Below are 14,183 nucleotides of genomic sequence, written 5' to 3' on the forward strand. Positions count from 1 at the left end.
CTCAATCTACCCACTTCTAGTTTTGCTCCATCCCCCCCAGTCCTATCACTCCCTGGCACCCTCAAAAGTCCCTCCCCAGCCTTCCTGTAGCCCCCTTCAGATCCTGGAAGGACACAAGAAGATCTCCTCAGAGCCTTCTCTTCTCCAGACTGAACAGTCCCAACTCCTTCAGTCTGTCCTCACAGCAGAGCAGCTCCAGCCCTCTGCTCATCCTCCTGGCCCTTCTCTGGACACCTTCCAGCACCTCCAGATCATTCCTGTCTATTACAGGCTCCAGAACCGGACACAGTATTCCAGGTAGAATTTCACCAGAGTGGAGCAGAGGGGCAGAATCCCCTCCCTGGCCCTGCTGGCCACACTTCTCTTGCTGCAGCCCAGGCTCTGCTTGGCTCTCTGGGCTGCAAGTGCTCACTGCTGGCTCCTGTTGAGCTTCTCCTCCCCCAGCACTCCTAAGGCCTTTTCTTCAGGGCTGCTCTCAAGCAAGTCCCTGCTCAGCCTATATTGGTGCTTGGGATTGACCTGATCCAGCTGCAGGACCCTGCCCTTGGTCTTGTTGAACCTCCTGAGGTTGGCTTGTGCCCACCTCTCCAGCCTGTCCAGCTCCCTCTGGATGGATCCCTTCCCTCCAGCCTGTCTGCTGCACCACACAGCTTGGTGTCATCAGCAACCCTGCTGAGGGTGCACTCAGTGCCACTGTCCATGTCACCCACAGAGATGTTGAACAAGGCTGGTCCCAGGACTGATCCCTGAGGGACTCCACTCATCACTGGCCTCCATTTGGAGGAGTTCCCTCAACCTCTCCTCATAGAGGTGCTCCAGCTCTTGGCTCATCTTTGTGACTCTGTAAAGATGCTATAGAATAGAAAAGAATAGAATTAACCAGGTTGGAAAACACCTTTGAGATCATCAAGTCCAACCTATCACCCAGCACCATCTAATCAACTAAACCATGGCACCAAGGGCCTCATCCAGGCTCTTCCTAAACACCTCCAGTGATGGTGACTCCACCACCTCCCTGGGCAGCACATTCCAGTGGGCAATCACTCTCTCTATGAAGAATTTCTTCCTAACATCCAGCCTAAACCTCCCCTGGCACAGCTTGAGACTGTGTCCTCTTGTTCTGGTGCTGTGTGCCTGGAGGAAGAGACCAACCCCCACCTGGCTACAACCTCTCTTCAGGGAGTTGCAGAGAGCAAGAAGGTCTCCCCTGAGCCTCCTCTTCTCCAGGCTAAGCAACCCCAGCTCCCTCAGCCTCTCCTCACAGGGCTGTGCCCCAGACCCCTCCCCAGCCTTGTTGCTGTATTCCACAGGCACTCTAATTTCTGGTTGCACCTTTACTGCCCAGAGAGCAAGAAGAAGAAGGTTAACTTCCATCAGAGCATTCAGCACTTGGCACAACTGTGTCTCTGCAGCTACTGTTCTACAGCAGATTAGCTACAGAGAAGGAGAGAGCGAAGTTTTGCACGGGGAAATGGGAAAAGCTCACCCTGGTGTGCACCTGGCAGGGAGACAGATGCAGATCAGCACAATCTGGAGCCACTCTCTTGTGCCAGATGCCATTTTTTGTGCTCATTCCCAAAAGGCTCCAGGGGATTCTTTAGGCTTGCAGGAAGATCAGCTTTTACTTCTGTGTCCAGACGAAAGGATTTGTGCCTTTTTTCCCCCCTTTTTAAACCAGACTGAAGACTTCATTTCTGAAAGTCTAATATGTTTTTTCCCCTGCTTGCTTAGTGGAGATCTGGGAGGGGGTGGTGAAAAAAATCTCTTCAGCACAGGGGCATTTCAAATTCATCTTGCTGTAATTTGTGAAGTCAGGACTGGTTTGGGTTGGGTTTTTTGTTCTCTTTCCCTCTTTTGATCCAGATGGAAGCTAGGAGGGGTTACAAAAGCCTATTGAAAGCAAGCTTTTGTGTCTCAACAGGGCACAGAAACATCTGCTCTTTGTTGGCCAAGACACTGTTAATAAACATTATTATTAGGTAAGCATCCCAGCGTGCCTGTCATCACACATGTCAATCTCTGCATAAATTAGGGCTCCACACTCCACAGCAGGGAGAGAATTCATTTCTGAGAAGCGTGGGCCAAAGGAACCTTTCTGCCTGGCAGCCACCACCCCCACCCCACATCAGCCTCTGCCTGAAAGAAAAAGCATCTCAGAATCAATCACAGAACCACAGAGTCACCAAGGTTGGAAGAGAGCTCAAAGATCATCGAGTCCAAGCTGTCACCACAGACCTCATGACTAAACCATGGCACCAAGTGCCACATCCAATCCCCTCTTGAACGCCTCCAGGGATGGGGACTCCACCACCTCCCTGGGCAGCACATTCCAATGGCTAACAACTCTCTCTGGGAAGAACTTTCTCCTCACCTCCAGCCTAAATTTCCCCTGGCACAGCTTGAGACTGTGTCCTCTTGTTCTGGTGCTGGGTGCCTGGGAGACCAACCCCCACCTGGCTACAACCTCCCTTCAGGGAGTTGGAGAGAGCAAGAAGGTCTCCCCTGAGCCTCCTCTTCTCTAGGCTAAGCAACCCCAGCTCCCTCAGCCTCTCCTCACAGGGCTTACAGAAAGGCCCCAGAGGGACTTTTCATAAGGGTGTCCAGGAACAGGACAAGGGGGAATGGGTTTAGCTTGAAGGAGAGTAGGTTTAGACAGGATCTTAGGAGGAAGTTCTTCATTATGAGAGTGGTGAGACTGGAATGGGCTGCACAGGGAGCTTGTGGATGACTCCTCCCTGGGGGTGTCCAAGACCATTCAACAAGTCCAAGTGCCAGGTGCTGCACTTTGGCCACAACCACCCCATGCAGAGCTACAGGCTGGGGTCAGAGCGGCTGAGAGCAGCCAGGCAGAGAGGGACCTGGGGGTAGTGGTTGACAGCTGCCTAAACACGAGCCAGCAGTGTGCCCAGGGGGCCAAGAAGGCCAATGGCATCCTGGCCTGCATCAGGAAGAGTGTGGCCAACAGGAGCAGGGAAGTCCTTGTGCCCTGTGCTCAGCACTGCTTAAGCCACACCTTGAGTCCTGTGTCCAGTTCTGGGCTCCTCAGTTTAAGAAGGACATTGAGATGCTGGAAGGTGCCCAGAGAAGGGCAAGGAGGCTGGGGAGGGGTCTGGAGCACAGCCCTGTGAGGAGAGGCTGAGGGAGCTGGGGTTGCTTAGCCAGGAGAAAAGGAGGCTCAGGGGAGACCTTCTTGCTCTCTGCAACTCCCTGCAGGGAGGTTGTAGCCAGGTGGGGGTTGGTCTCTTCTCCCAGGCAACCAGCAGCAGAACAAGAGGACACAGTCTCAGGCTGTGGCAGGGGAGGTTTAGGCTGGATGTGAGGAGAAAGTTCTTCCCAGAGAGAGTTATTAGCCATTGGAATGTGCTGCCCAGGGAGGTGGTGGAGTCCTCATCCCTGGAGGTGTTCAAGAGGGGATTGGATGTGGCACTTGGTGCCATGGTTTAGTCATGAGGTCTGTGGTGACAGCTTGGACTCGATGACCTTTGAGGTCTCTTCCAACCTTGGTGAGACTGTGATACTGTCAGAGGAGGCCATGAGCAACCTGGGCTAGTTGAGAGGCTGGAGTAGATGATCTCTGCAGCCCCTTCCATTCTAAGTCATTCCATGATTCTATGTTGTCAGCATCCCAAATTTTGCTCAGACAAAATCTCTACTCAAAAGAACCCAGACCCCCACTCCTTCTCCACCCCCAAACAACAACAAAACCCAAATATAACCAAGGTAAACCCAAAGACAAGATTTTGCTACAAAAAAACCCCAAAACAAACAAGTTGAAGGGAAGTGGCTGGGGCTAAAACTCTGCCTGTTGACTAAACCTCTCCATGTCCTGAGTGCCTCATCCCCAGCACACAGGATCTGTTCCTAGCAGATTAGGACTGTTCACAGCTGCCCTTGGCCTTCCTGGATCTGCAGAGGTTACGAGAACTTTGACTGTTTAAGAAAGGAAAAGCAGCAGCAATAAACCACCACAAAGGTTCTTTGTGAGATTAGGATCGCTTACCTCCATTCAGACCTCTACATGACACAGGAAAGTACAGCAGAAAATGAGTTACTTTTCTGTTTGGTAGAGAGCAGGGCACTATAAAAGCAGCTTTTAGGTTGATTTCAGGATCCCAGGGTTTCTTCTGACACAGCAGCAGAATAAAGCCTAAGAGAGGCCCTTTATGAAGTGGTTTGGCACTCCAGGTGGCCTGGCCATGCAATGATTCTGCAGCTTTTGTGTTCCCAGGCTCCCCCTTCCTTGTCCTTTAAGATCTCAGCTCACATTGGAGGCTCCATGACACAGCACTTTCCTGCCATTGCTGCTCCAGCTTGCTTCTCACAGCTTTGGGTTTGGAAGTGGTTAGCCCATTGGGAAATGGTTAGCCTATTTGGAAGTGGTTAGCCCACTGGGAAATGGTTAGCCCATCTGAAAGAGCACACTCCTGCAGCAGCTTCTGCTTCCATCTTCCTCTCAGGGCTATTGTGCACCTTGGGCAAGGCAAGGACACACACACACACACTACATAGTTCTCTTAGCTGAGTGCCCCCCTGAATGAAACAAATCCCAGTCACTGCTTGCATATGCTGAGGACATTAAGCTCCAAACTCATGCCTCTGTCTCCCAGGAAGGCAAAGCCTCCCTCAGAGCTGTTGTTTCCCGATGGCAGCACTTGCCCAGGAAGCAGGAAATGTCAATTCTAGGATCTCATCCACCACCTGGGCTTTGATCTCTCAGGACCTGCATAAAAGCTCAAACTCTGGGTCTCTTCTGCTGGAGCTGGGTCACTGTCATGGAATCACAGACTCCATCTGGCTGGGAGAGACCTCCAATATCCTCCAGTCCAGCCCTCAAGCCAGCACTGAAGGGTCAACACTAAACCATGTCCTCAAGTGCCAGGTCCACGCTGCTTGAACACCCCCAGGGATGGTGACTCCAGCACTGCCCTGGTCAGACCATTCTAATGCTTGAGAGCCCCTTTCAGTGAAGAAACAGTCCCTAACATCCAGCCTGACCCTCCCCTCCTGCAGCTTGGAACCATATGAATCATAGAATGGTCCAGGCCGGAAGGGACCTCCAAAGGTCATCCAGTCCAACCTCCCCACAGACAGCAGGGACAGCCCCAGCCAGACCAGGCTGCCCAGAGCAGGGAAGGTAGATTCAGAGGGCTTAAAAAAGAGCCCCAAATCCTTCTCTCCATACAGGGTGCTGAGGTTTACCTGCTTTTGTTTTAGCAAACTTGACAGTGCTTTAGACCCTTCCAAGGATTTAGGGTGCCTGGTGTGATCCTTCAGTGTTGGAAAATTCAGAACTCATCCTCCTTGGTTACTGTAATACAGGACATGAACCAAAGCCATGAAAGCAACACTCAGGACCCCTTCCACAAGCAACTATGGAGATGAAGACATTGAGTCATCAGCATTTCAGAGCTCTATTGCTTAGAAGGATGCCTTCAACCACAGGCAGCTTGTACCCTCCTTTGGTTCCCTTCATTATGTGACATGAAACCAGTTTCACTTCCGTGCCTGTTGCGCCTCTTCTTTGCATCCCAACTGGGTGCCCATATTTATTGTGTTGGTCCAACCTTCATGTTCTGCCCCTGAGGAAAGCAGAGCCTGTGTGGGCTCAGGCTGCAGCCACTTGAGCAGGTCTGTGCTAGCATTCCAGCAAGGCCAGCAGCCAGAACAAATACTTTGAGCAGGAATCTTGCAACCTGTGGGCTGTTGCAGGGCTGGGGCTGATGACACATCACAGTACTGGTGCTGGTGGCTTTTTGCTGCCTCAGGGAGGAAAACATTTCCTTCTTCAAGCCCCCAAGGTCAGGAATACTTGGGTCCCCTCATTGCACACTGCACCTTGTGAGGAATCTCTGTTCTGTCTCTGGGGCAGGGGCTCAAAGCCCACTCACTTTCTTCTGCCTTGCACAGGTTTAAGGGAAGGATACTGGAGCAGCATCTGCCCAGGGGAACAGAGCTGCTGATCTCACAAAACAAAGCTGGCATTTGCTGCCACTGGGTCAGATAAGAGAGGGGAAAGAGCTGCCCCAAGGAAAGCAAACTGTCTCTTCCTGATTTTATAGCAATATATTACACTAATATTTTATACTAACATTGCCCAAGAGACCCCCAAGAGACACCATGGCTGGAGAGTGCTGTTTCTGATCTGCTTCTTACACACCATATTCCCTCTGCACACTGTTCCCTGACCTTGCAAGAAAGACTCTCCCATAAGGTTTTCAATCACAAGCAATTGCCAAGGCTCATCAGATCACCTCAGTCAGCTGCAGGCACAGCACTGACACGACTCCCAGAGCAGCTGAACAGCACAGGCAGAGTTCCCATCTGCACAGCAACCACTGGCACCTATCACACTTTCTGCCTGATGGACTCCTGTGTAGGCACAGCGAGCCAGGATTCAGACTGGCATTTACACCAGGGGATGCTCACAGGGCAAACTGGACACAAAGATCTTATAGAATGGTCTGGGTTGGAAGGGACCTCCAAAGCTCATCCAGTCCAACCCCCTCTGCAGTCAGCAGGGACGTCCCCAACTAGATCAGGCTGCCCAGATCCCTGTTGACCCTCACCTTGAATATCTCCAGGGATGGAGCCTCAACCACCTCCCTGGGCAACCTGTTCCAGTGTTCCACCGCCCCCATGTTGCAGAACTTGTTTCTAACATCCAATCTAAATCTGCTCTGCTCTGGTTTGAAGACATTGCCCCTGGTCCTGTCCCTGCAGACCTTGCAAACAGTCTCTCTCCATCCTTCTTGTAGCCCCCTTCAGGTACTGGAAGGCTGCTGTTAGGTCTCTCTGGACCCTTCTCTTCTCCAGGCTGAACACCCTCAGCTCCCTCAGCCTGTCCTCTTAGCAGAGCTGCTCCAAGCCCCTAATCATTTTTGTGGCCCACTTCTGGACAAGGATCATGAAGGTGGTGAACCCTCCTGTCCCCAACACATAAGCTCTCCCTGGAGCTCTCCCTCAGCCTAATGGCAACACTACCTTTTTGATCAGGAAAGAAAACCAACATACAAATCCCACTGGTCTGCATGGATTGTGGCCTTTGCATTCTACAGCCTAAGACCTGCTCACTTCATCTGTCAAAAAATTAATCTAGGCTTCTAGCCTAATCTTCTCACCACCCTTCATGGACAAGAGCAGAAGGTTCCTCCAGAGGCTGGGTTTATTCAGCCCAAGACAGAGGTCTAACAGGCAGGATGCCTCAGTCTGTTGAGATCATAGAATGGTACAAGTTGGAAGGGACCTCCAGAGATCACTGAGTCCAACCCCACTCACCTAAGCCCTAGGGCTCACCTAAGGCAGGCCACACAGCAATGTATCCAGATGGGGCTTGAAAGCCTCCAGGGAAGGAGACTCCACAACCTCTCTGGGCAGCCTGCTCCAGGGCTCCAGCACCCTCACAGCAAAGAAGTTTCTCCTTATGTTGAGGTGGAAGTTCCTGGGTTCCAGTTGGTACCCACTGCCCCTCATCCTGTCCCAGGGCACTTATTGACACAAAAGTGGCAGCCAGCCAGCTGGCTTTAGCTGATACATCCAGCACCGTGCCTGCCAAAGCCAGCTGAGCACCACAGCCTCACACAGGCAGCTGGCAACACTGCACTTTTGGTGCATGCAGCTAATAATCTCATTTCCAAAGTGCCAAAAGAACAAAAAAGGGCAATTTTGAGTGTAAAGAAGCCAGGTTCTTTATGCTCAAAACCCTGCTGTGTTTACCTTGCTGTTCCTAGGCAGAAACTAACACTGGGGTGAGAAAAGAAAACCAAACAAGGGCTGGTTTGGTTTGGTTGGTTAACATCGCTTAGAGGTGGAGCTGTGCCTTGCAGATAGCAGGAAAGTAGAGAAGCAGAATTTCCCTGGCAACATTTCTCTGCTCTTTAGAGAGAAACTGGGGAACTCCAGGTGTCTGATGGAAGAAATGCAGGGCATAACCCAGCACAGAATCACCAAGGTTGGAAGAGACCTCAAAGATGACCAAGTCCAAGCTGTCACCCAACACCTCATGACTAAACCATGGCACCAAGTGCCACATCCAATCCCCTCTTCAACACCTCCAGGCATGGGGACTCCACCACCTTCCTGGGCAGCACATTCCAATGGCTAACAACTCTCTCTGGGAACAATTTTGTCCTCACCTTCAGCCTAAACTTCCCCTGGCACAGCTTGAGACTGTGTCCTCTTGTTCTGGTGCTGGTTGCCTGGGAGAAGAGACCAATCCCCACCTGGCTACAACCTCCCTTCAGGAAGTTGTAGACAGAAGAAGGTCTCCCCTGAGCCTTCTCTTCTCCAGGCTAAGCAACCCCAGCTCCCTCAGCCACTCCTCGTAGGGCTTGTTCTTGAGGCCTCTCCCCAGCCTTGTTGCCCTTCTCTGGACACCTTCAAGAGTCTCAATGTCGTCAATGACTAAGGGCAAGATGACATAGAGCCTTCCAAATACTCCCTGAAACACTGAGGTGAAAACCAGCACTGTGCAATGATTCTGCAGCATCTTTTTTCCTCAGGCTTCCCCTTCCTCGTACTTTAAAAGATTTCAGCTCACATTGGAGGCTCCATGACACAGCACTTTCCTACCATTGCTGCTCCAGCTTGCTTCTCACAGCTTGGGGTTTGGAAATGGTTAGCCCATTGGGAAATGGTTAGCCCATCTGAAAGAGCACACTCCTGCAGCAGCTTCTGCTTCCATCTTCCTCTCAGGGCTATTGTGCACCTTGGGCAAGGCAAGGACACACACACACACACACTACATAGTTCTCTTAGCTGAGTGCCCCCCTGAATGAACCAAATCCCAGTCACTGCTTGCATATGCTGAGGACATTAAGCTCCAAACTCATGCCTCTGTTTCCCAGGAAGGCAAAGCCTCCCTCAGAGCTGTTGTTTCCCGATGGCAGCACTCGCCCAGGAAGCAGGAAATGTCAATTCTAGGATCTCATTCACCACCTGGGCTTTGATCTCTCAGGACCTACATAAAAGCTCAAACTCTGGGTCTCTTCTGCTGGAGCTGGGTCACTACCATGGAATCACAGACTCCATCTGGCTGGGAGAGACCTCAAATATCCTCCAGTCCAACCCTCAAGCCAGCCTGAAGTATCAACACTAAACCATGTCCCCAGGTGCCAGGTCCACACTGCCTGAACACCCCCAGGGACGGGGGTGAAAACCAGCACTGGTTTGAGTCTCTTCCCAGGATCACAACTCACAGGATGTTAGGAGTTGGAAGGGACCCAAAGAGATCATCCAGTCCAACCCCACTGCCAGAGCAGGAGCATAGAATCCAGCTCAGGTCACACAGGAACACATCCAGACAGGGCTGGGAAAGCTCCAGAGAAGGAGACTCCACAACCTCTCTGGGCAGCCTGCTCCAGGGCTCTGGGATCTGCACAAAGTTCTTCCTCATGTTGAGGTGGAAGCTCCTGTGCTGTAGCTTCCATCCATTGCCCCTTGTCCTATCACAGGATGCAAGTGAGCAGAGCCTACCCCTGTCCCTTCCTGACCCCCAGCCCTCAGATATTGATAGACATTGATCAGATCCCCTCTCAATCTTCTCTTCTCCAGACTAACCAGCCCCAGGGCTCTCAGCCTCTCCTCATCCAAACACCTTGGTCTGCTGGACAAGCACGACTCCTTAGGAAGGAGAGCAGTGGAGAGGGCATCAAAATAGGAACTCGCCTACAGTAATCTTTAAATAAAAGTTTAATTCACTCTTACTTTACAGTTTATTTAAAAGCACCTTATCATTTTACTGTCAAGTTCTAGAAACAAAACCAAACCAAAACAAAAACCAAAGCAAGAAGAAGACCAACAAGAGACTGGAACCGTCACAGCTGGCGAGGCGCAGGAAACCTCAGGAGCGAACGGACACGAGCTCAGCCAAAGCGCAGCCATCGCCTCGAGCAAACTCCAATCAGCATCTGGCACCGGTTTAGTCAAGGCTTGCTTCCTTGGAAGCAAAGCTTACATGGCTGTAAACATCAAAAGAAACATTGCTTCATTGTACAAGGTGCTGAACAAACCCTCCTGCTGCCGGTGGTGGCAGTTTGTGCCCTCTGTCTGGCAGCGCTCCTGCTGACCTGGGCTTCGGCGCTCTGCTCAACCCCTTGGTTCCCTTCCAAGGTGAACAACGCTCACAGGACTGTGCCAGTCACAGCCAAGGCCTTGCCTGGTGGTGGGTGCCCTTCCTTAGAGAGTTTCTTTTTGGGTTGTGATCAGCACAGCACTAATGCAACCGGGGAAAACCTTAGGGAAACGCTGTGATTGTTTTTTGAGGGGGGAAGGGGGCCTGTAGCCCAAGCCCCTTCCACGGGGCAGAGCTGTTTACAAGGGGCTGGAATCACATGCATGTACACAACAAACAAAAACCCCCCCAAACCCACTCTGCCAACGCTTCTTGGCCTATGCAGGAAAGGGAACTCTCCTACTTACACTGAAACATACAAAAAATAAACTACAAAAAGGGTTTACACTTGGTTTCAGCCCCCCCCCCAAAAAAAAAAGAGATTATTCTTCTTTGCTTCCTTTTGGGTGGTTCCTTTTTTCTCTTCCAGCCAGCAACAAACAACCCTCCCTCCCCCCCCACCCCAAAAAGTAATGCAAGTAAACAATAAATACAATGTGCTTTCTCCATATAGACATATTTACACTTGAGTCTTTGGCTTCTGGTTTTAAGTTTTCTTTATAAAGATCTTTTTGTTGCTTTTTTTTCTCCTCCCCCTTCTCTCTGTGAGCCAGCCATCATTGCACATGAAACCAAAAAATAAGCCAGGTTCTTTTAACTATATATAGAATATATATATATATATATATGTATATGCAATGCTGGGAGCAAAGGGTGGAAGCCCCCTAGCAGTTTGCACTCTCCTTGTACTTGAACACAGCAAAGGATGGAACCTCACTCCCATTTAGCACTCTTATTGTACTTGAACACAGCAAAGGATGGAACCTCACTCCCATTTTGCACTTACTGTACTTGAACAGAGCAAAGGATGGAAGCTCCCTAGCATCTCACACTCTTTTAATGCTTGAACAGAGCAAAGGGTGGAACCTTGCTAGCATTTTGCACTCTTATTGTACTTATGCAGAGCAAAGGATGGAACCTCACTCCCATTTTGCACTCTTACTGTACTTGAACAGAGCAAAGGATGGAACCTCACTCCCATTTTGCACTCTTATTGTACTTGAACAGAGCAAAGGATGGAACCTCACTCCCATTTTGCACTCTTATAGTAGTTGAACAGAGCAAAGGATGGAACCTCACTCCCATTTTACACTCTTACTGTACTTGAACAGAGCAAAGGATGGAACCTCACTCCCATTTCACACTCTTATTGTACATGAACAGAGCAAAGGATGGAAGCTCCCTAGCATTTTGCACTCTTACAGTAGTTGAACAGAGCAAAGGATGGAACCTTGCTAGCATCTCACACTCTTATAACACTTGAACAGAGCAAAGGATGGAACCTCACTCCCATTTCACACTCTTATTGTACTTGAACAGAGCAAAGGATGGAACCTTGCTAGCATTTTGCACTCTTACAGTAGTTGAACAGAGCAAAGGATGGAACCTTGCTAGCATTTCTGCACTCATAGTAGTTGAACAGAGCAAAGGATGGAACCTCACTCCCATTTTACACTCTTACTGTACTTGAACAGAGCAAAAGATGGAATCACACTCCCATTTTACACTCTTATTGTACCTGAACAGAGCAAAGGATGGAACCTTGCTAGCATTTTGCACTCTTATAGTAGTTGAACAGAGCAAAGAATGGAACCCTGCTAGCATTTTGCACTCTTATAGTAGTTGAACAGAGCAAAGGATGGAACCTCCCTAGCATTTCTGCACTCATAGTAGTTGAACAGAGCAAAGGATGGAACCTCACTCCCATTTTGCACTCTTACTGTACTTGAACAGAGCAAAAGATGGAATCACACTCCCATTTTACACTGTTATTGTACCTGAACAGAGCAAAGGATGGAACCTTGCTAGCATTTTGCACTCTTATAGTAGTTGAACAGAGCAAAGGATGGAACCTCACTCCCATTTTGCACTCTTATGGTACTTGAACAGAGCAAAGGATGGAAGCTCCCTAGCATTTTACTCTCTTATTGTACTTGAACAGAGCAAAGGATGGAACCTTGCTTGAATTTTGCTCTCTTATTGTACTTAAACAGAGCAAAGGATGGAACCTCCCTAGCATTTTACACTCTTACTGTACCAAAGGATGGAATCTTGCTAGCATTTTAAACTCTTATTGTACTTGAACAAGGATGGAACCTTGCTAGCATTTTACACTCTTATTGTACTTGCACTGAGCAAAGGATGGAACCTTGCTAGCATTTAGCACTCTTATTGTAGCAAAGGATGGAACCTTGCTAGCATTTTGCACTCTTATTGTACCTGAACAGAGCAAAGGATGGAACCTTGCTAGCATTTAGCACTCTTATTTTACTTGAACAGAGCAAAAGATGGAGCCTTGTTAGCATTTTGCTCTCTTATAGTACGTGAACAGAGCAAAAGATGGAACCTTGCTAGCATTTTGCACTCTTATTGTACTTGAACAGAGCAAAGGATGGAACCTCCCTAGCATTTAGCACTCTTATTTTACTTGAACAGAGCAGAAGATGGAGCCTTGCTAGCATTTTGCTCTCTTATTGTACTTGAACAGAGCAAAGGATGGAACCTTGCTAGCATTTTGCACTCTTATTTTACTTGAACAGAGCAAAAGATGGAGCCTTGCTAGCATTTTGCACTCTTATAGTACGTGAACAGAGCAAAAGATGGAACCTTGCTAGCATTTTGCACTCTTATTGTACCTGAACAGAGCAAAGGATGGAACCTTGCTAGCATTTTGCTCTCTTATAGTAGTTGAACAGAGCAGAAGATGGAACCTCACTCCCATTTTACACTCTTAGAGTACTCAAACAGAGCAAAGGATGGAAGCTCCCTAGCCTTTTACACTCTTTTTGTAGTTGAATGCTGTAGGAAAAGATTAAAATTAACCCCCAAAAGCTAAAAGAAGTAACCAAGGCAGAAGCAAAATGAGATTGGAGCTATTGATAACATGCAAGAGGAGGTCGCTGGGTGGTGATGGAGGGAAGGCTGCAGCTACAGGCACAGAGAACTCCTACTTTGCCCAAATCTCTTCTGCCTCTGCTCTTCATTACATACTATTGGTGGTGGTGGTGGTGGCACTAAATGCTGATACTGTATACAAGCATAGAAACAGATTGAGTTCTTTTATTAAGATACACAACTTCATAAGAAAAATACTTTGCATTTGAAAATTTCCAATCCCTCCCCCCCCTCCCCACACCCCCACTTCCCCTACCCCCTTTTTTTGTTTCCTCCCACACCCCCCACCCCTAAATTCTTTCTTCACAGGATCAAGAACTGTTGTCAAAACAGTGTGTTCAGCCTCAGCTGCTTGGTGAGCCTGGTCACAGCCATCCCAGCTAAGAGGATTCCAAGTACTCCAGTGCGACGTCGTAGCAGAAGCGGTACTGCTCCTTTAAAGGGGGGGAAAAAGAGACAGAGACAAAAAGGTAAATTGAGATCCTAAAGCATTCAGATCATTGAATTGCTTTGGTTGGAAATACTGAAAGGTGTGGCAGCAGGATCTGCAATGAAGAACAGGCTCTGCTAAGCTAGTGTGCAATCTGAACCTCAAGCCTGATGTGCTTGTGGTTTCTCTCACATGCCTGGGGGCTCTTTTATTCAGTTGTTTATTTTCTCTCTCCTCTGCAAGTATTTCACAGGACCACAGAATGTTAGGGGCTGGAAGGGACCTCCAGAGCTCATCCAGTGCATCCCTCCTGCCAGAGCAGGAGCACCTAGAGCAGATCCCACAGGAACACATCCAGGCAGCTTTTGAGTATCTCCGGAGAGGGAGGCTCCACAAGCCCCCTGGGCAGCCTGCTCCAGGCCTCTGTCATCCCTGACGAGCCCCCACAGTCTCAAGCTGTGCCAGGGGAGGTTTAGACTGGATGTTAGGAGGAAATTCTCCACAGAGAGAGTGATTGCCCATTGGAATGTGCTGCCCAGGGAGGTGGTGGAGTCCCCATCCCTGGAGGTGTTCAAGAGGGGCTTGGATGTGGCAGTTGGAGCCATGGTTTAGTCATGAGGTGTTGGGTGACAGGTTGGACTTGATCTTTGAGGTCTCTTCCAGCCTTGGTGACACTGTGACACTGTGATC

At 49.5% G+C, this 14,183-nt stretch overlaps 1 protein-coding gene across 8 annotated transcripts in view; it reads right to left on the minus strand.

Annotated features, from left to right (window-relative positions):
* Positions 1–13,347: 13,347 nt before the first annotated feature.
* The window catches only part of PTPRK (protein tyrosine phosphatase receptor type K), a 595,004-nt gene continuing 594,168 nt past the window's right edge, over positions 13,348–14,183 (minus strand). For all 8 annotated transcript variants that reach the window (XM_068167885.1, XM_068167878.1, XM_068167884.1 and 5 more), the window contains one exon: positions 13,348–13,497. In XM_068167885.1, the coding sequence (XP_068023986.1) occupies positions 13,444–13,497 (54 nt within the window). In that variant the 3' untranslated portion in view covers positions 13,348–13,443. The remainder of the gene's footprint in view (positions 13,498–14,183) is intronic.

Source organism: Melanerpes formicivorus, unplaced genomic scaffold, assembly GCF_026170545.1.
Source record: "Melanerpes formicivorus ecotype bairdi unplaced genomic scaffold, bMelFor1.0.p_v2 SCAF_124, whole genome shotgun sequence".
NCBI lineage: Eukaryota > Metazoa > Chordata > Aves > Piciformes > Picidae > Melanerpes > Melanerpes formicivorus.